Raw genomic sequence first — 20889 nt, 5'->3', positions numbered from 1 at the left:
TTTAGAGAGTATGGATTATGATCAGAGATTAAGGAACCAAGTGCTTTACTCTTTGGAGAGAAGGAGAATGAGAGGAGACATGATAGAGGTGTACAAGATATTAAGAGGAATAGATAGAATGGATAGCCAGCGCCTCTTCCCCAGGGCACCACTGCTCAGTACAAGAGGACATGGCTTTAAGTAAGGGGAGGGAAGTTCAAGGGGGATATTAGAGGAAGGTTTTTTACTCAGAGAGTGATTGGTGCATGGAATGCACTGCCTGAGTCAGTGGTGGAGGCAGATACACTAGTGAAGTTTAAGAGACTACTAGACAGGTATATGGAGGAATTTAAGGTGGAGGGTTATATGCGAGGCACGGTTTGAGGGTCAGCACAACATTGTGGGCCGAAGGGCTTGTAGTGTGCTGTACTGTTCTATGTAAGATACCAAAAGTTTCTTCAGATACATAAAGTATGAAGAGAGGCTGAAGTGGATATTGGACCACCGGAAGACGATGCTAGAGAGGTTGTAATGGGGGAACAACGAAATGGCAGATGAACTGAATAATTATTTTACATCAATCTTCACTAGCATATTGATAGTCAAGAAGTGTGTGAAGTTACCACAAGGGAGGAAGCAAAAGGCTTGGAGGAGCTTAGGAGAATCAATGGTACCTAACAGCAACTCCTTTGCTTGCATCTTTGGAAAAAGCTTTATTTCTATCTTTAGTATCTCTATTTTTTCACATTCAGGGTTCTTTTGAAGACAGTAACCTGGAATTACATGCTGACTACAGTTCTTAGCAGGAATGGGACCCGCTTTCGGGAGTGGCCATTATTTGCCTTCGGTTGCCTTTGGAGGTCCAAGATTTTGTGGCTCTGGAGATGGGGGGGGTGGGGGGAGTGGATTGGAGGTCAGTGTCTGGACAGCAAATCAGTGTGTCTTGGGAGTCGGAAGATCTATGGCTGTGTGCCCAGAGACCCGAGATCTTTGGAAACAAAGATCAGAAAAAGCGATGCAATAGACTTTTAACATCATAAACCAGTGAATTGTTTGTTATGTCTCCCCTTTCGCTGTGAAACGGAGACACCTCTTTCTCCCTTATTAGGGAGAGTGAGAGAGAGAGAGAGAGAGCCTGCAGTATGTCGAATACTGGGTGAACCAGTAGTCTTTGAAGTATTGCAAGTCTGTGTCTTTGCTGTTGCTTTGCTCACGCTTGAGTGCTCAGTGGCAGGTGCTGATGCTTTTTTTTGCTGGTGGGGGAGGGGGGATCATTGCTTGCTGCCACTTAAGCTTGGGAGGGAGGGGAAATGGGGGGAACTTTGGGGTTCTACCATTTAACTGTCATTTATTCTTTGGGGGCACACCACTGTTTTTCATGGATGGTTGTGAAGAAAAAGCATTTCAGGATGTATATTGCATACATTTCTCTGACATTAAATGTACCTTTGAACTAGACAGAAAGTTCTTGGGAAACTGAAAGGTCTGAAGGTAGATAGGTCACCTGTACCAAATGGTGTACATCTTAGAATTTTTGAAAGAGGTGGATGAAGAGATTGTGGAGGCATTAGTAATGTTCTTTCAATAATCACTAGATTCTGGAATAGTTCCGGGAAGACTGGAAAATTGCAAAAGTCACTCCAAGGAGAGACAGAAGACAAGAAACTATAGGCCAGTTAGTCCGACATCAGTGGTTGGTAAAATGTTGAAGTTGATTATTATGGAGTCAGCATGATTTCCTCAAGGGAAAATCTTGCCTGACAAGCAGGATAGACAATAGAGAATCAGTTGATGTCCACTTGGATTTTCAGAAGGCCTTTGATAAGGTGCCACACGAGGCTGCTTAACAAACTATGAGTCCATGATATTACGGGAAAGATTCTAGCATTATTAAAGCATGATTCCAAGGTTGGAAAGCCGAGCAGAGGTAGTGAAGACAAGCTCCCACTACCTAAAAGTGCCCCTCACTGCATGCGCCTCAAATAGCCGCTGACAACCAAGTCCAACTCCTGGCCTTCTCGTGTGGCTTAGCCTCTAAGCCCGGTGGAACTGTTTCTACTGACAGAAAAAGAGACGAAGGCAGGTCCTGGCACCTTAAAACCAGTGCTTCTGGTAGATGGAGCTCATCAGCTTGGGAAGACAGTCCATTTAAGAGAGGGAAAACTCTGATTTCAAACCTCTGCTGCCTTACGGCCATACCCAATCATGGGAAAAGCTTCGGGAGTAAACCCTGAGGACAAATTCAGAGCTGGAGTCCCTAAGGCAGTCCGACGTTGCTTTCAACCTCACTCTGCTAACTCCTGTGACCTCACTGGTGCCAAGCCGTATCGGCCCTTGCCCTTCCCTTGGACAACATTAGTGGCGTGGAGAGGGGAGACTTGCTGCTTGGGCAACTGCCTGTCTTCCATACAACCTTGCCCAGGCCTGGGCCCTGAAGAGACTAAAGAAAGACTTTCCAGGCGAGGCTAATGGATGCCATCCATCCATTAAAGCAGTGGCTGACTGGCAGAAGGCAAAGAGTAGGAATAAAGGGTGTCTTTTCTGGCCTGCTGCCAGTGACTAGTGGTGTTCCACAGAGGTCTGTGTTGGGGCCGATTCTTTTTATGTTATTTGTCAATAATTTGGATGATGGAATTGATGGCTTTGTTGCAAAGTCTGCTGACGATATTAAGATAGGTGGAAAGACAAGTAGCCTTGATTAGAACAATGGGCAAAAAAGTGGCAGATGAAATACAGTACCAATAAATGTGTGGTCATGCGGGACTAGTGGGTCCTTGTGCAGGATTCCCTAAAGGTAAATTTTCCAGCTTGAGTCTGTTGTGAGGAAGGCCAATGCAATGTTAGAATTCATTTCAGGAGGACCAGAATATAAAAGCAAGGATGTAATGCTGAAACTTTATAAAGCACCAGTGTGGCCTAAATTGGAGTATTGTGAGCCATTTTGGGCCCCTAATCTTAGAAAGGATGTGCTGAAACTGGTCAGAGTTCAAAGAAAGTTCACAAAAATGATTCCAGGATTGAAAAGCTTGTCACATGAAGAACGTCTGATGGCTTTGGGTCTGTATTTGCTGGAATTCACAAGAATGAGGGGTTACCTCATTGAAACCTAGAGAATGGTGAAAGGCCTTAATAGAGTGGATGTGGAGACGATGTTTCCTATGATGGGAGAGTTTAAGACCAGAGGAAACAGTCTCAGAATCAAGGGATGTCCTTTTAGAACTGAGATAAGGAAGGATTTCTTTAGCCAGAGAATGGTGAATCTGTGGAATTCTTTGCCGCAGGCAGATGTGGAAACCAAGTCATTATGCATATTTAAGACAGAGGTTGGTAGGTTCTTGATTGGTCAGGGCGTGAAGGGATACGGTGGGGGGGATGGGGAAGAGGCAGGAGATTGGGGCTCAGGGAAAGATTGGATCAGCCATGATGAAATGGTGGAGCAGAATCGATAGGCCAAATTGCCTTAAGTTTGCTCCTATATCTTATGGTCTATACTGATCGCAGGGGAACATAGTTCACTCTAGTATAAACACAATCTTTAAAACACATTAGAAGAGCAAGAACCTGAAATTGACTGGCATACTGCAGTATAAAAGAAGTCCAACGTGATAATCAGTGGTCATTTATCAACTGGCACAGTTTAACTATCTGCTAAACTAACTGGTAAAATTAAGCCTAGTTTTTTCTATTGTTAAAATGCTAGTAAATAATGTAAAAACATGAAATCTTCTCCCTCATCAGAAAAGCTACACCTGAACTGAGAATATCCAGTTTTGCAGTGGGAAGTAGAAAAATAAAAAGACATACTTGCATCAAAATGAAAATGTTATTCTCTTCACTTTTCTCTTAAATACTTGCCAGTGTACAGCTTATAAAACTTGGTTGAAATTTAAAAAAAAAACACAAAAAGATAAAAAGAATCAAAAATAGTATAATAGCACAAAGGTTTAAATATATGAACACATACAAACAAGCTGGATGAACTCAGCAAGTTGGGCAGCATCCGTTGAAATGAGTAGTCAACAATTCGGGCTGAGACCCTTCGTCAGGACTGAAGAAGGAGGGGGCAGGGGCCCCATAAAGAAGGTGGGGGGAAAGTGGAAATCCAATCAAAGGAAAGATCAAGGGGTGGGGGAGGGGAAGCAGGGAGGGGATAGGCAGGAGAGGTGAAGAAGGAACCTAAGGGGAAAGCACTATGGGTAGTAGAAAGCAGAATCAAGAGAGAGGTGATAGACAGCTAGAAGAGGAGACAGAGTGAAAGTGGGATGGGGAAAGGCAGAGGGAGGGAATTACCGGAAGTTGGAGAATTCCATGTTCATACCAAGGAGCTGGAGACTACCCAGACGGTATATGAGGTGTTGCTCCTCCAACCTGAGTTTGGCCTCATTATGGCAGTAGAGGAGGCCATGTATGGACATAACCGAATGGGAACGTGAAGCAGAGTTGAAGTGGGTGGCAACCGGGAGATCCTGTCTGTTGTTGCGGATGGAGCAGAGGTGCTCGATGAAGCGGTCCCCCAATCTGTGTCAGGACTCACCAATGTAGAGGAGGCCACACCGGGAGCACCGGATACAATATCCCAAAAGACTCACAAGTGAAGTGTTGCCTCAGCTGGAAGGACTGTTTGGGGCCCTGAATGGTGGTAAGAGAGGTGGTGTAGGGACAGGCGTAGCACTTGCGCTTACAGGGATAAGTACCAGGTGGGAGATCTGTGGAGAGGGACGTGTGGACCAGGCAGTCACAGAGGGAAAGATCTCTGCGAAAAGCAGAGAGGGTAAGAGAGGGAAAGATGTCCTTAGCAGTGAAAGTTCCCTTGATCTTTCCTCTGATTGGATTTCCACCCTCCCCCCACATTCTTTATGGGGTCCCTGCCCCCTTCTTCTACAGTCCTGATGAAGGGTCTCGGCCCGAAACGTTGACTGCTCATTTCAACCAATGCTGCCTGACCTGCTGAGTTCATCCAGCTTGTTTGTATGTGTTGATTTGACCACAGCATCTGCAGTATACTTTGTGTTTAAACATATGAGATGTTCATAAATATATAAGACAGTGATGAGAGGGCGTTCAGGATCAAGATAAAGCAGCTAGTTGTCTGGTGTCATAGCAACAAACTTACACCCAATGTTAGTAAGACCAAACAGCTGATTGTGGACTTCATAACAGGTAGAATGAGGCGATAAAGGCCAATCCTCAGAGGATTCAGAAGTGGAGAGAATGAGCAATTTCAAGTTCCTGGGTGTCAATATTTCTGAGGACCTAACCTGGTCACAACACATTGATGCAGCTATAAAGAGGCAAGACAGTGGCCAGACTTCATTAGGATTTTGAAAGGTTTGGTTTATCACCTAAAACACTCAAAAACGTCTACAGATATACCGTGGAGATCATTCTGATTGGCTGCATCAGCATCTGGTATGGGGGTGGGGGGGGGGGCTACAGCACAGGATCAAAATAAGTTGCAGAAAGTTGTAAAATTAGTCAGCTCCATCATGGGTACCAGCCTCCATAGTATCCAAGATATCTTCAAGGGGTGGTGTCTCAGGAAGGCAGCATCATTAAGGACCCACCCTACAATCCAGGACATGTCCCATTCTCATTGTTACCACCAAGGAGGAGGTACGGAAGCCTGATCAATGGTTCAAGAACCTCTGCTATCGATTTCTAAATCACATTGAACCCATGAACATGAACTCGCTCCTTTTTTATTTATTTCTATTTTTTGACTACCTATTTAATATACAATGAATTACTTTAATTCAGTTTTTTCTACATTCATCGTGTATTGCATTGTACTGCTACCACAAGGTTAACAAACTTCACAACATATGCCAATGATGTTAAACCTGATTCTGATATACTGTATCATACAATAAGTTTGATAACACAATATTACAATGTAACTGATACTCATACTGAATTGGGAAAACAAACCCATTATTTTGTTGTATACATTTAATGTGTACTGTATATGTATCCAGAACTGAATGCTGTGGAAAAGCAAAAGTACAAACATCAAAACCTAAATTGCTTGAGATACAGCTTTAAAACAGCAAGTTTGTTTTCCCTTTTCATTGAGCAAACTGGGTGAGGGTTTTAAATCTGGGCCAATAGTACTGGAACCAGCAATGTAGAAAAGAGTAAAGAAACAGGCAAACAAGGACACAGCAGAATGACAGCACCAAGCCTGTGTTTCACAAGCCTGCAAAGAATATGAGGAAACAAACATGGTAAATAAAGAGCAGGAGAACGTGAAGGGAGAAAGCAGGAAAATAGATGGAATTATATGCAATATTGTTAAACTGACAAGCTAGATGATAAAATTTTTTAAAAAACAGACATGGGAATGTTCATGCTAACCATGTGGTAAATGTGATGTTAACTGAATAGAATTGGGGTTGAAAAGATCCAGTTTTGGTTCATAATATTGCATTCACAGTAGAAAAAGTGGAACTTACATCTGGTGGTTAGAAGAATAAGAATTGTATGTAACACAGCAAAGAAAACAAAGTATTGTATTAAAATGATCATTAGGCTACAGGTTGGGAAAAGCAACATAATAAATGGACTATGTCCAGTACCACCAATAAACATTACATAACTTCCCAATGTGTGAAATTTATACAGAACACTGAGATGTGACTGGGTGGGGTGGGTTGAACTACGGTAAAGATTCTGCAAGTAGCTTTGAAGGAGTGAAGTAAGCTAGCATCTTGAAGTGTACAGTCACAAAGCAAAGGGATTTAGAGAAAGAAATTGAAAGGGAGCCAAAGCCAAAAACTTAAAGCAAACTCTGCATACAACGATGTGGAAATAGGAATTGGATTTAGGCAATTCACTGAGTTTATTGATTTTGAATTTAAAGGACACATATTGTCCAGGTGATAAGAAATCAGTGTTGGTTACCTCAGGACAAGATCCAGTGAAAAAGCTTAAAGAACGATTATGTTGTGGCCATTACAGAGAGAAACTATGATGTTGTGGCCATTACAAAGACTCACATGACTCAGGGCCAGGAACAGCTGCTGAGTGTGCCAGGCTTTAGATGGTCCAAAAAAGACAGGGAGGGAGGCAAAAGAGGTCGGGGTGTGGCACTGCTAATCAGAGATAGTGTCATGGCTGCAGAAAAGGAGGAAGTCATGGAGGGATTATCCACTGAGTCATTGTGGGTGGAAGTCAGAAACAAGAAGGGGACAATAACTCTATTAGATGTTTTTAATAGACCCCCCCCCCCCAAATAGGAACAGAGACTTGAGGGACAGATAGGAAGGCAGATTCTGGAATCACAGTAATAGGGTTGTTGTGATGGGTGATGGAAACATAGAAAACCTACAGCACAATACAGGCCCTTCAGCCCACAAAGCTGTGCCAAACATATCCGAACCTTAGAAATGACTAGGGTCACCCATAGCCCTCTATTTTTCTAAGCTCCATGTACCTATCCAAAAGTCTCTTAAAAGACCCTATCATATCTGCCTCCATCACCATTGCTGGCAGTCCATTCCACATACTCACTCTCTGAGTAAAAAAACTTATCCCTGATGTCTCCTCTGTACCTGCTCCCCAGCACCTTAAACCTGTGTCCTCTTGTGGTAACCATTTCAGCCCTGGGAAAAAGCTCTGACTATCCACGCAATCAATGCCTCTCATCATCTTATACACCTCTATCAGGGCACCCCTCATCCTCCGTCGCTCCAAGGAGAAAAGGCCAAGTTCACATTCTCATAAGGCATGCTCCCCAATCCAGGCAACATCCTTGTAAATCTCCTCTGCAACCTCTCTATGGTTTCCACATCCTTCCTGTACTGAGGTGACCAGAACTGAGCACAGTACTCCAGCTGCGGTCTGACCAGGGTCCTATATAGCTGCAACATTACCTCTTGGTTCCTAAATTCAATTCTGTGATTGATGAAGGCATGATATTAACTTTTCTAATATTGACTGGCGTCTCCTTATCACAAGTGGTTTAGATGGGGTGGAGTTGGTTAGGTGTGTTCAGGAAGATATCCTGACACAATAAGTCAACTAGAGGAGATCTGGTTTTGGGAAATCAACCTGGTTAGGTATCAGATCTCTCGGTGGAAGAGTATTTTGGAGCTCTAACTCCTTTACCATAGCACTGGAGAGGGATAGGAGCAGACAATTTGGGAAAACATTTGATTGGGGTAGGGGGAAATATGATGCTATTAGGCAGAAACTTGGGAACAAATTGGGAGCAAATGTTATCAGGGAAATGCACAGCAGAAATGTGGCAAATATTCAGAGAACATCTGCATGGTATTCTGCATAGGTAAGTTCCATTGAGGCAGGGAAAGGATGGAAGGGTAAAAGAACCATGGGGTACAAAGGATGTAGAATATCTAGTTAAGAAGAAAAGCTGTTAGTTAAGAAGAGAAGGTTCAAGAAACTAAGTACCTTTAGAGCTCCAGAAAATTACTAGGGTGCCAGGAAGGAGCTGAAGAATGAAATTAAGAGAGCCAGAAGGGACCTTGGCCAACAGGATTAAGGACCCCCCCCCCCCCCACCCCACAAGGCATTCTACAAGTATGTAAAGAGCAAGAGGATGAGCAGTGTGAGTATAGGACAAATCAGGAGTGGGAGTGGAAACACATGCTTGGAGCTGGAGGAGGTAGCAGAGGTAAATAATGAATACTTTGCTTTGGTATTCACCAGTGAAATGGACCTTGGCAATCATGGGGATGGCTTAAAGTGGACTGAAATGCTTGAGTGCAAAGCCATTAAGAAAGAGGATGTGCTGGAGCTTTTGAAGGGTATTAAGTTATACAAGTCATCAGAACTGGATGAAATATACCCCAGGCTACTGTGCGAAGTGAGGGAGGAGATTGCTGAGCTTCTGGTGATGATTTTTGCATTATCAATAGGTACAGGAAAATTACCAGAGGATTGGAAGGTTGTAAACATTGTTTGCTTGTTCAAGAAAGGGAGTAGAGATAACTCAGGAAGTTATAGACCAGTGGTGGGCAAGTTGTTGGAGAAGATCCTGAGAGGCAGGATTTATGAGTATTTAGGAGAGACATAATCCAATTAGGGATAGTCAGCATGGCTTTGTCAAGGGCAGGTCATGTCTTATGAACCCGACTAAATTCTTTGAGGATGTAACAAAACACACTAATGAAGGTAGAGCAGTGGATGTAGTGTATACGGATTTCAGTAAGGCATTTGATAATGTTCCCCATGCCAGGCTCATTCAGTAAGTGGGGCGGTATGAATCCAAGGAGACCTTGCTTTGTGGATCCAGAATTGTGGATTCCCCATAGAGGCAAAGGGCGATTGTGGATGGTTCTTATTCTGCATGGAGAATGGTGACCAGTGGTGTTCCGGGGCATCTGTCCTGGGTCACCTCTCTTTGTGATTTTTATAAATGACCTGCATGAGGAAGTAGAAAGGTAGATTAGTTTGGGGGGTTGTCAGAGGTTACAGCAGGACAACTATAGGATGCAGAACTGAACTGAGAAGTGGCAGATGGAGTTCAACCAAGTTAAGTGTGAAGTGGTTCACTTTGGTAGATTAAATTTGAAAACAGAATATAATATTAATGGTAAGACTCTTGGCAGTGTGGAGGATCAGTGAGATTTCGGGTTCCATGTCCTTCAGACACTCGAAGCTGCTGCGCAGGTTGACAGTGTTGTTAAGAAGGCGTATGGGATGTTGGTATTCATCAACCATGGGATTGAGTTCAAAAGCCATGAGGTAATGTTACATCTATACAAGACCTTGATCAGACCCCACTTGGAGTACTGTGTTCAGTTCTGGTCACCTCATCACAGAAAAGATGTAGATGCTATAGAGAGAGCGCAGAGGAGATTTACAAGGATGTTGCCTCGATTGGAAAGTATGCCTTATGAGAATAGGTTGAGTGAACTTGGCCTTTTCTCCTTGGAATGACAGAGGACGAGAGGTGGCCTGATAGATGATGAGAGAGGCACTGATCATGTGGATAGCCAGAGGCGTTTTCCTCAGGGCTAATATAAGGGGACATAGTTTTAAGGTGCTTGAAAGTAGGTACAAGAGGGATGTCAGAGGTAGGATTTTTCACACAGAGAGTGGTGAGTGCATGGAATGCACTGTCAGTAAAGGTGGTAGAGGCAGATACAAAAAGGTCTTTTAAAAGACTCTTTGATAGATATGTGGAGCTGTAGGGAAATTCTAGGCAGCTTCTCGAGTAGGTTACAAGGCCGGCACAACATTGTGGGCCGAAGGGGCTGAAATGTGCTGTAGATTTTCTATGTTCTATGTAGCCCAAAGATGATAGATGTGTGGCTGAATGTTTTAGCAGTAGAGGGTGCCTTAAGCACAGAGGCAGTTGCAAAAGCAGTAACAGGTGTATTGGCTTAATTTTATCAATGAAACCTCCCATTTAATGATAGAACCAAATAAAGAGCATGGGCGAGCATATTCACAGCATAAGCTATTATGGGAGGGTAGCAATAAAATAAAGACCTTACCCTCAAACAGAAGGTACTTCATAGCTTCTAACACAAATCCGAAAGCACAGGCAAAGAACACCATTTAATTACATGCAGCTCTAAAGTCTTTTCTATTATTGATTTATGGAAATCAATAGCTAACTTTCCCCAAAACAAGAAAAAAGTTCCCTTTCAAAGGCACCGATTTTCCTATGAAATCACTGCCTTCCTGAGAGCTTACCCTCTCAGGTTTTCAGTGTTCTACATCTTTTCCTTCAATGTGCTTCCTTCACCTGTAAATGAATTGCATGCATTACCCAAACCATTACTGGTTCACTAATTGTTCCACACTTCATTCTTTAAACCAATCACAATGCTTTACAGTCTGTGTAATGGTTTAACTACTGACTCATAACTTTCAGTGGAGCAATAAAGCATACATCTTCATAAGTCTAATGGCTGTTGCTGTGTATGTATATCTAATGATGCCTCTGGACACATCTTCAGTGATGAATCATCGGGTGTTTCAGGTCTTTCAACATCATACACCCTCCTCCAGGTGACCCAGCCAGGGCTGATCAGACCCCAGCCTGTGTCCAGATGGCTAGCTACTTATAACTCCATGGCTCCCCCCTTTTGAGCCATAGCCTGAGGCCCTCTCTGCCGAATCAGTGGTCCTGCGGAAGGATCTCCTCGTCCTCTCTCCCTCGATGCCCAAATTGCTGAAGGCTCTGGCTAAGGGACGGGCTGCGAATCCCCTACAACCAACCTCCACTGGGAGACACCTCGCTCTCCATCCAGCCTGCTGACAGTTGCCGACCAGTCCTACATACTTGGAGAGCTTCCTTCCAAGCGATCTTCGCATGGGACTGTCAGCTCCAGCAGCAAGCACCCCTTGCTTAGTAAACTCAGACTTAAGTTCCAGTTCAACATCGCAGGCACAACCACCCCAACCATCACAGAAAAGCCAATCAAGAGCTTAGGTAAGGTTTTTGACAGCTCTTTAAGGAACACGACATCCATTCAGTCGACCTGCACCAAGTTAGATGGCTGGCTGAAATCTGTGGACAAGTCTGGCCTACCTGGGAAGTTTAAAGTCTGGGTGTATCAGCATGGCATTCTTCCCAGAATCCTGTGGTCCCTCCTCATCTATGCAGTTCTGATCTTGACAGTCGAAACCTTAGAGAGGAGGGTTAGCAACCACCTCAGGAGATGGCTAGGGCGGCCAAAGAGCCTGAGCAGCATTGCACTCTATGGACACCACAACTGCAACAGACCTTCAAATCCCTGGAGGAAGAATTCAAGGTAACAAGAGCCAAAGAAGTGGTACAGTACAGGGACTCAAGTGATCCGAAGGTGGCTAGAGTGGGGATACAAGTGAGGACTAGCAGGAAGTGGAGGGCAGAGGAAGCTGTTCAGGAAGCTGCGGCAAGGTTGCGTCACAGGAGGCTGGTAGGAGTGGTCACACGAGGCCGAGCTGGGCTAGGATCCTTTCCAACTCCCCAAATGGACACCATCAGAGGGAAGGAAAGGCGCCACCTAAATTCAGGAGGAGCTGAGAGCAGCAGTGGAGGAGAGGAGAATCTGAAAGGCAGTGGGAATGAAGCAACAGGGAGCTTGGACAAGATGGGAGAATGCGCTTGAGAAGAAAGTGAACTGGGCTGAGCTTTGGAAAGCCAAAGCACACCACATCCAATTTCTTATCCAGGCAGTATATGATGTGCTTCCAAGCCCATAAAACCTGTACACATGGGGCAAGGCAGACATCTGCATGCCCACTGTGCTCCAAGTGAGGGACCCTGGAGTATATCCTCAGCAGCTGCACAAGGGCACTTTGTGAGGGACGGTACCGATGGAGGCATGATCAGGTCCTGAAGACCATCGCTGAAGCCATCAGCGCAGGAGTTGAGTGGGCAAAGCGGTCCTGATCTTGCATTTTGTCTCTGAAGGTTTCATGATGAAAGCACCACACCATCAAAAACTGACCATAACCTCTACCCTCAATTAAACTATTAAAGTAAATCTATCCCCAACAAACTGCTTCCTCTTTCATGCCAAATCATTTCCACATCTTAAGGCCTAAAGTTCCACAGCCAGCCAAGCCAATCCTGGCAATTCACTAAAACCAGGCATCTACCACTGCTGCTTTTATCTATCTAATTCTTTTAAAACAGAAAAGCTTTTCAAAGTACTTCACAGGTGCACTGTCAAACAAAAGTGACACCACCACCTAAGGCAATATCAGGAAATGATCACTGAGGTGGACCTTACGGAATATATTAAAAAGAGACATGGAGAGGTCTAGGGGGAGCAACTCTCAATTCAAAGTCTTGGCATCAGGTGGCGAATGGTTGAGTCGAGAGTCCAGACGTAGATGGGAATTAGAAACTGTGGATGGTTGTGTGTTAGGGCAGATAAAAGAAAAGGCAGAGGATCATGGGAAGACCTTAAAACAAGGAGGAGAATTTTAAAAACATGCCTTTGTAAGACCAGAGACATTTTAAGCAAGCAAATAACTGGGATGGAGAGGGGATCCAGCAAAGATTGGCGCCATTGATATAAATGAGTTCAAGCTAAGGGAGAGAGGAAAATCAGTCGTCTGACTTGACAGTATTTAAATACATAGTCAAATCCAAGGTATCAAAGGCACTATTGGGAATTTCAGTTAAAAAAAAAATTAAAAGAGGGTCAGAGCTCAACAGCAACATGGAATTCAAAGGAGATGATCTGGTGATAAAGTGATCTATTAATAATGTCCTCTGAATGAAACTCGACAAATGTTGTTAATGGTTTAGTTCAACTAGACAATGGTCAACATAGAAAGATAGAAACAGTACAACAAAGACCAACACCAAGACTGAATAGTTCAGCTTTTGTTAGCCCACTCCCTCTTTGTCCTTTCTCTCTCCTACTGATCTACCTAGGTCCCCTCACAAACCCTTTCTATCCAAATCACGACTCCAACCTCCTAGCACCCATTTTCTTCCCATCATCCATATTCTCCCCCATCCTCTCCATCCCTCAACTTCTCTGGTTCCACTTTTCACCTTCCTTTCTCATCATATTCCATATCCCACATTGCTCCACTTAACATCTCCAAGCCTCTATTTTGATCTCTACATCCCCCACCTTAGAGTCAGTCAACTCTTCCACACTTGGATCTACCTACATAGAGCTGTGGATATACAGTGCCTATAAAACTTCACTTGGAAGCTTTCATATTTTATTGTTTTACAACATTGAAATACAGTGGATTTAATTTGACTTTTTTTTACACTGATCAACAGAAAAGAATTTGTGTCAAAGTGAAAACAGATCTCTACAAAAATTAATTACAAATATAAAACACAAAATAATTGATGAATTATTTCAGGTCAGTATTCAGTGGATGCAACTTTGGCAGCAATTACAGCCTCAAGTCTATGTGGAAAGGTCTCATCAGTTTTGCACATTTGGACCCTGCTTTTTTTCCCAATTCTTCTTTACAAAACTGCTCAAGCTCTGACAGATTGCATGGAGATTATAAGTGAACAGCCTTTTCAAGTCCAGCCACAAATTCTCAATTGGATTGAGGCATGAACTTCGACTTGGTCACTCTAGGACATTAACTTTGTTGTTTTTAATCCGTTCCTATGTCGCTTTGGCGTTATGCTTGGGGTCATTGTCTTGCTGGAAAACAAATCCTCTCCCAAATCACCATTCTCTTGCAGACTACATCAGGCTTTCCTCCAGGATTTCCCTGTGTTTTGCTGCATTCATTTAGCCCTCTACCTTCACAAGCCTTTTAGGGCCTGCTGCAGTGAAGCATCCCCACAGCATGATTCAGTCACCACCAACTTCATGGCAAGGATGATGTGTTTTTGATTATGTGTACTGTTTAGTCTGATAGCCAAAAAGCTCAGTTTTAGTTTCATCAGACCATAGAACCTTCTTCCAACTGACTTCAGTCTCCCACATTCCTTCTGGCAAACTCTAGTTGAGATTTCATGTGAGCTTTTTTCAAACAGTGGCTTTTTCTTTGCCACTCTCCCATAAAGCTGCAACTGGTGAAGCACCCAGTCAACATCTGTTGACTGGTGAAGCAACCCAGTCTCTCTCATCTCATCCACTGAAGCTTGTAACTCCTCCAGAACTATCATAGGTCTCATGGTAGCCTCCCCCACTACCTTATTTTTCATAGGGTTGCTTGGCATATTCTTTTGTTTTCGTGGTGTAGTTTTTGCCAGGATACTGACTCACCAGCAGCTGGACTTTACAGATACAGGTGTATTTTAACTACAATCAGTTGAAACACCTTGACTGTACATGGAGATTTCCATTTAGCTAATTATGTGCCTTCTAGAACCAATTGGCTGCACTAGTGATGATTTGGTATGTCATATTAAAGGGGGTGAATTCTTATGCAAACAATTATTTTGTGTTTTATATTTGTAATTAATTTTTATTACTTTGTAGACATATTTTTTTTTAAACTTTTGACACAAAAGCATCTTTTTTCTGTTGATCAGAGTCCACTGTGATTCCATGTTGTAAAACAATAAAACATGAAAACTTCCAAGGGGGGTGTTGAATACTTTTTACAAGTACTGTAGTTCAGTTCATCATGACAACCATCCTCCCATCCATAGATCCTATCAATACTTCCCATTGCCTTGGGAAAGTACTCAGCATAATCAAGGACCTCGCCCACTCCAGTCAATTCTCTTTCTCCCCCACTTCCGTCAGGCAGAAGGTACTATTGTTTGAAAACACACAGCACCAGACCCAAGGACCGCTTTTATCTCGTTGTTATAAGACTCTCGATGGATCTGTCCCAAATTAAAGATGCTCTCTAGACCAGGTCATAGGCCTTGCAGCTTATTGTCTTACTGCAGTTTACCTTTTCTGTAACCATAACACTACATTCTCCAAATTATTATTGTTTTCCCTGCTTCTCTACCTCAATGTACCCAAGTTGAAATTATCTGTACGCATGGCATACAAAACAAAGTTTTTCACTGTATCTTAGTATATGGGATAATAATTTGCTGATTACCAGTCACCTATTATCTACCAGCTCTTGCCCCACTCCTCATTTTTCCCCTCTTTATACTGGCTATGTCCTCTCTACTCTTTCAGTCCAGATGAAGGGTCTCAACCTGAATCACTGATTGTCCAGTTCCTGCCATTGATGCTGCCTGACCCACTGTGATCCTCTATTAGCCCATTTTTTGGTATAGGGTGCCAATAGGCAGAAACTATGGCAAAGAAACAAACTGTCTAGGATTGAAATGGTATAAAGTTGATAATCACTGGCATATCTGTGCTATCTGTCCAGGAACAAATGTTGAAATGCCATTACAGATGCTTCTTTAGCGAAGACTGGACCATAAAGAAGGGTCCAACTTGGGTGGGCATGGGAGAAGAGTAAATGGCACTGTATGTTCAATCATGATAAATTTGCCTAAAATCAATCTGACCTGGTAAATACACTGCAGTTTCCAGCCTCAAGTTTTCTTTCCAATGCCAACATCACTGTAGAGTATGGCCAACACCTGATCAAATTAATATTAATTATTTCTAAATACCTTACACCAAAGGCAATGAAATCACAAAATTTAAAGGAGGCAATTACAATTAAATCAAAGATTGGAAGCCAAAAACTCTCTAGTTTCCAACTAGGACTGCAAAAATTCTGTTCAGGCAGATACACAATTATTGCAAATTCCCTCCAGCACTGATTAAACTCGTCACTTTTACAGCACTAATAAGACTAAAAATGAGAGAACTGCATATCCACTTCTGATTTCAAATAGCTCTTGATTTGCCTCAGTCAACACAACTTCTGCCAAACTGTTTCTGCCCCTGCAAATTAGCCTTGGATGGAAATATTTACAGAAATTGAATTTATTCAAAATAAAATCCATATACATGCAAACCAACTCTTTTAACCAAGATACACAAGTAGCCAAAAGCCTTTAACATTTGAGAATAGAATTCAGTAATTGAAGAATAAAGCCAAATTCTACAATAATTCTCTGTCAATGTCAATAGGGAATCACATTTTATTACAATTCTGAACTTCAACTGAAAAGTTACTCAAACATTCAAAAAATACTTTAGGGCAAAATCTCTGCAATTACCTTCCCCTGTGCTAATTAATTATTAGCAGTTAATATAACCAATTAAATATGTTTAAGTAATAGCCAAACTACTCACTCTTTGATAACCCTAAGCATGAATGTGGGTTTGGCAAGCATTGCCCTTCCTAAATTGATCTTGAGAACCAGCTATTTTCTTGAACTGGTGTATGCACTTTGGTGAAAGTTCCTTCAGTTGTATGGAACAACAGTCCAGAATTTAGCTCGAACAACAATGAAGGAAGTATTTTAAGATGGTGACCCGGAGGGATAACTGCAAATTCCCATATGCCTGCAGCCTGGCTGGATAAGTAACTGCCCTAAACAAGCATACAGAACTGGGTTTCCCTTCCTCCACTATTGACACTGCGCTCATTTATTTCTCTCTATTTCCTCCTCTATTTCTCAAACATCCACACTCACCCCATCTTCCCACTGCCTCCCCTACCACTCCACGACCCTCTGCATTCAACTCATCAACTTCCACAATCTTCAATGGGACCCTACCCCAAATACACCTTTATCCCCTCCCACCCACCCTCCCCTATCCACAGGGATCACTTTCTCCATGATTCCCTTGTCCATTCATCCTTCGCCAGTAATCTCACTCCTGACACATACCCCTTCAAGGGTCAGAAAATGCTGCACATGCCCATTTACCTTCTCTTTTACTGTCAACCAGGACCCCAAAACATCCTTCCAGATGAGGCAACACTTCACCTGCAAACCTATTGGGATTGTCTACCATTGACGCTACATTGGTGAAACCTGATGAAAATTGAGGAATCACTTTATCAAGCACCTGCACTCCATCCGCCAAGATCAGAATTTCCCACTTTAATTCCTAACCCCGCTCCATGAGACTGGTCTCAGAGTAGGTGAACAGCTCATATTGTCTGGGTAACCTGCAACCTGATGGCATGAACCTTGATTTACCCAGTAGCCCAACATGTACTGCGATGAAATTCTCTGGCAAAAATTAACTCCTGCCTGAGCAAAGGCCTGAACATGTTGTAATTTGCCTTCTGCCACAATAGACCTACAGTGGACGCAATCTCACTGGCTCTCTACTCGGCTTTGGGGCACCCAGACAACAGCAAAACATAAGTCAGGCTCCTGCTTATTGATAGTTTTGTATTTAATGCCATCATCCCCTCAGTACTAATCAACAAGCTTCAAAAGCTGGCCCATTATGCCTTCTGCAACTGGATTCTCAATCTCCTCAGGAAACCACAGTCAGGGCAAATCAATAATAACATCTTCTTGCTGACAGTCAAGGATGTGTGTTTACCCATTGTTCTTCTCTTTCTATATTCAAGATTGTGTGGCTAGCTCAAACACCATCTATAAATTCATTAATGACACCACTGTTACTGGCAGAATCTTGGCTGGTGATGAGGTGTACAACAGTGGTGTCACAAGAACCTTGCACTGAATGCTAGCATGACCAAGAAAATGACTGCGGACTTCAGAAAGGGGAAGTCAGAAGAACACACACCAGTCTTTATTGAGGGGTCACTAGTGGAAAAGATGAGCACTACAAGTTCCTCGATATCAACAATCTTAGAGGATCTACCTTAGGCCCAACACATTGATGCAATCATGAAGAACACACACCAACTCCTCTGCTTCATTCAGAGTTTGAGATTTGGTTTATCACCAAAGACTCTAGCAAATTTCCACAAATATACAGTGGAGAGCATTTTGACTGGTTGCATCACTGCTTGGTACAGAAGCTCCGATGCACAGGATCAACAGGATGCAAAGGATTACAGACTCAGCTATCTCCACCACAGGTGCAATTGACCCACTGATGAGCAAAACATCGCACCGAACAATCTCTAATTGTACCACGAATTCATCCAATTTATTCACAATTGAGAAAATCTTCAAGAGATGATGCCTCAAGAGGGAGGCATCCGTCATTAAAGACCCTCACCATCCAGGACCTGCCCTCTCCACATTTCTACCAGGTAAAGGACCCTGAATCCCCAAACTCAATGTTTTAGGAACAGCTTCTTCCTTTCTGCCATCAGATTTCTAAAAGCTCCATAAACCCACAAGCACCACTTCCTCATTCCTCTTTTGCATTTTTTGTACTACACTGCTGCCACAAAACAAATTTCACAACATATGTCAGCAATGATAAATTTGATTCTTATTTCAATTGTGATTCCGCCTTGATCTTTGCTTTGATGATTTGCAAATGGCTTTAGGGTGTCAGTAGGTAAATCAATGAATGCCCAACCTCTGACCTGCTCTGTTTATATGATTGGTCTGATTAAGTTTGAGTTTAATGTCAAGGTAATCACTCAAGATGTTAAGGATGAAGTACTCAGCATTCTCAGAATGCCAAGAATTTTATGGCAAGACTCTCTCTCTCTGGACATGTTCATTGCTTGGCACTTTTGGATTCTGAAATCAGCAAAAGCCCAAAAATAACAATAAAAGTCACAGAATCGGAAAATAGCAAACACAAAGCATGCGCAAGTGGCTAAAATAACTGCAGCATATAAATTCTGTTTTAATTCAAATTAAGTCTGCAGGAATCACCACAAAACTATTGTAATGGGTACCTGCTGTGTTTTATGAAAGTAAAGTATTTTGAGGCCTAAGCCAGAGAACCAGAAGCAAGGGCTAGTGTGGCATCATTCAGTGCAAGCTTATTTTGCTAGAATATTTCTTTTAATGGCACTGAATGCAGCCAAACTGCACTTCATACAAATGCAAGCAAAGCAGCAAACACTTAAAGAAGCCATCAACAATCCAAGCAAGCACTGCAAAGAAATCTCATTCCCATCATTTTAAGAAGCTAGACAGCAGCCATATTGCCCATTTTCCTATACACCATCACCCAGTGTTGAGCAATTAACAGAATTCACCACGATGATTGCCCAATTATTATCCACCTCCCAAGTTTGTCATTATAACAAGAAAAATACCATCAATTGAAGCCTGCTGATGGGGGATTTTACGTTTGATGTAATCGTGGTCAGTCGGAGTGGCTGTGTAAGGTGGGGATGTCAGACCTGGACCCGAGGTAAGGTTTCCTTGACCTTGCATGGTTCCAATGGAAGAATGGGAATCATCATCATTTGTACAGGACTTTTCCCTAAAGAAGAGAGAAGAGAATAAAAGGGATGTCATGACATAGCTCTCCATAATAATCACTATTCATTATCTAAATATTTTCATTTTGAAAAAGGAATAGAAATATCTAACACTGCACATTGTGGTACAACAGCCATAGCCAAGGGAATGGCATAAAAGCTGTAACGCCAGATCCCTATCTGTAGGTGCCACTAAAGTGCTATGAATGCAACTGCCAGGTTGTATAATGCAACTGTCTAGGCTTTGCTAGATTCAAAGTTCAAAGTTAATTTATTATCAAAGTATGTATATGTCACCATATACTACTCTGAGAATCATTTTCTTGCAAACATTTACGGTAGAGCAAAGAAATATAACAGAATCAATGAAAAACTACAAAGACTGAAAAGCAACCAATGTGCAAAAAAAGACAAATTGCAAACACACAAAAAATATTTAACACTGAGAACTGAATTGTAAAATCTGTTGCCTGATCATTTGGCCCTCCCATGCATTTATGGAACTACTGACCTTACAGGCCAAAATCCATAGCAGTTTCTCAGTTGTAATCCACTATAGCTTATTGTGATGTTCTATAACTAACAAAGAAATCTGCCTCTGTACCCGTGACTTGTTAGACCTGGCAATGGATCACTGAATTTGTTGACTGGAACATTTGGTGTTCACAATGTGACCACCTCAGCACTGGGGAATCCAATCACAGAAATGATGATTCCTTTGCACAACATCTGTGTTCAATCCTCAGGAATGATCTTCCAAATGACTGCCACTTTAACCTTTCTTCCCAGTCAGATCTGTGTCATCTTGCACTGCTACAAAGAAGCGCCAAAGTATGCTGAGACCCAGCTCTGAATTCTCCATATTTAGATAACTCACTCCTTTGGTCCATGGCAGAACTGGCCATCATTGCTTGTTATCATTTTGGCATAATTTTCCTTTATCCTCTTTCCTACTGCATAGTCTGGCCTGCACAGCATATCCTACAGCCTTACTATTAATAACAGATCACACAAAAAAAGCAGAATCTCAACTATCACTTGTCATTTTGAAGATATTCCTTTCATTCTGTGTAAGCCCAGTTTCTACACTATTAAAAAATAACTTGTTTTCTTTCCCTGCTCTGATGAAGGATCCTGAACTAGAGACATTATCTGTTTTTCTGTTTTTACTTGAGAATTTCAGTATCTGTAGTATTTTTATTTTATTTAACGTAAATACATATTGGCTTTAAGTGATGGAGAGAGCAACAGCCTATGCCT

General features: G+C 42.5%; 1 protein-coding gene across 4 annotated transcripts in view; it reads right to left on the bottom strand.

Annotated features, from left to right (window-relative positions):
• The window catches only part of cabin1 (calcineurin binding protein 1), a 563877-nt gene that overhangs the window by 360624 nt on the left and 182364 nt on the right, over positions 1–20889 (bottom strand). For 3 of the 4 annotated variants that reach the window (XM_059983285.1, XM_059983287.1, XM_059983288.1), the window contains one exon: positions 19462–19631. In XM_059983285.1, coding sequence (XP_059839268.1) covers positions 19462–19631 — 170 coding nt within the window. The remainder of the gene's footprint in view (positions 1–19461; positions 19632–20889) is intronic. The other variant, XM_059983286.1, reaches the window with a different exon arrangement.

This window comes from Hypanus sabinus, chromosome 10 (genome assembly GCF_030144855.1).
Source record: "Hypanus sabinus isolate sHypSab1 chromosome 10, sHypSab1.hap1, whole genome shotgun sequence".
NCBI classification, from domain to species: Eukaryota; Metazoa; Chordata; class Chondrichthyes; order Myliobatiformes; family Dasyatidae; genus Hypanus; species Hypanus sabinus.
This window is presented reverse-complemented; position numbering and strand designations above follow the sequence as displayed.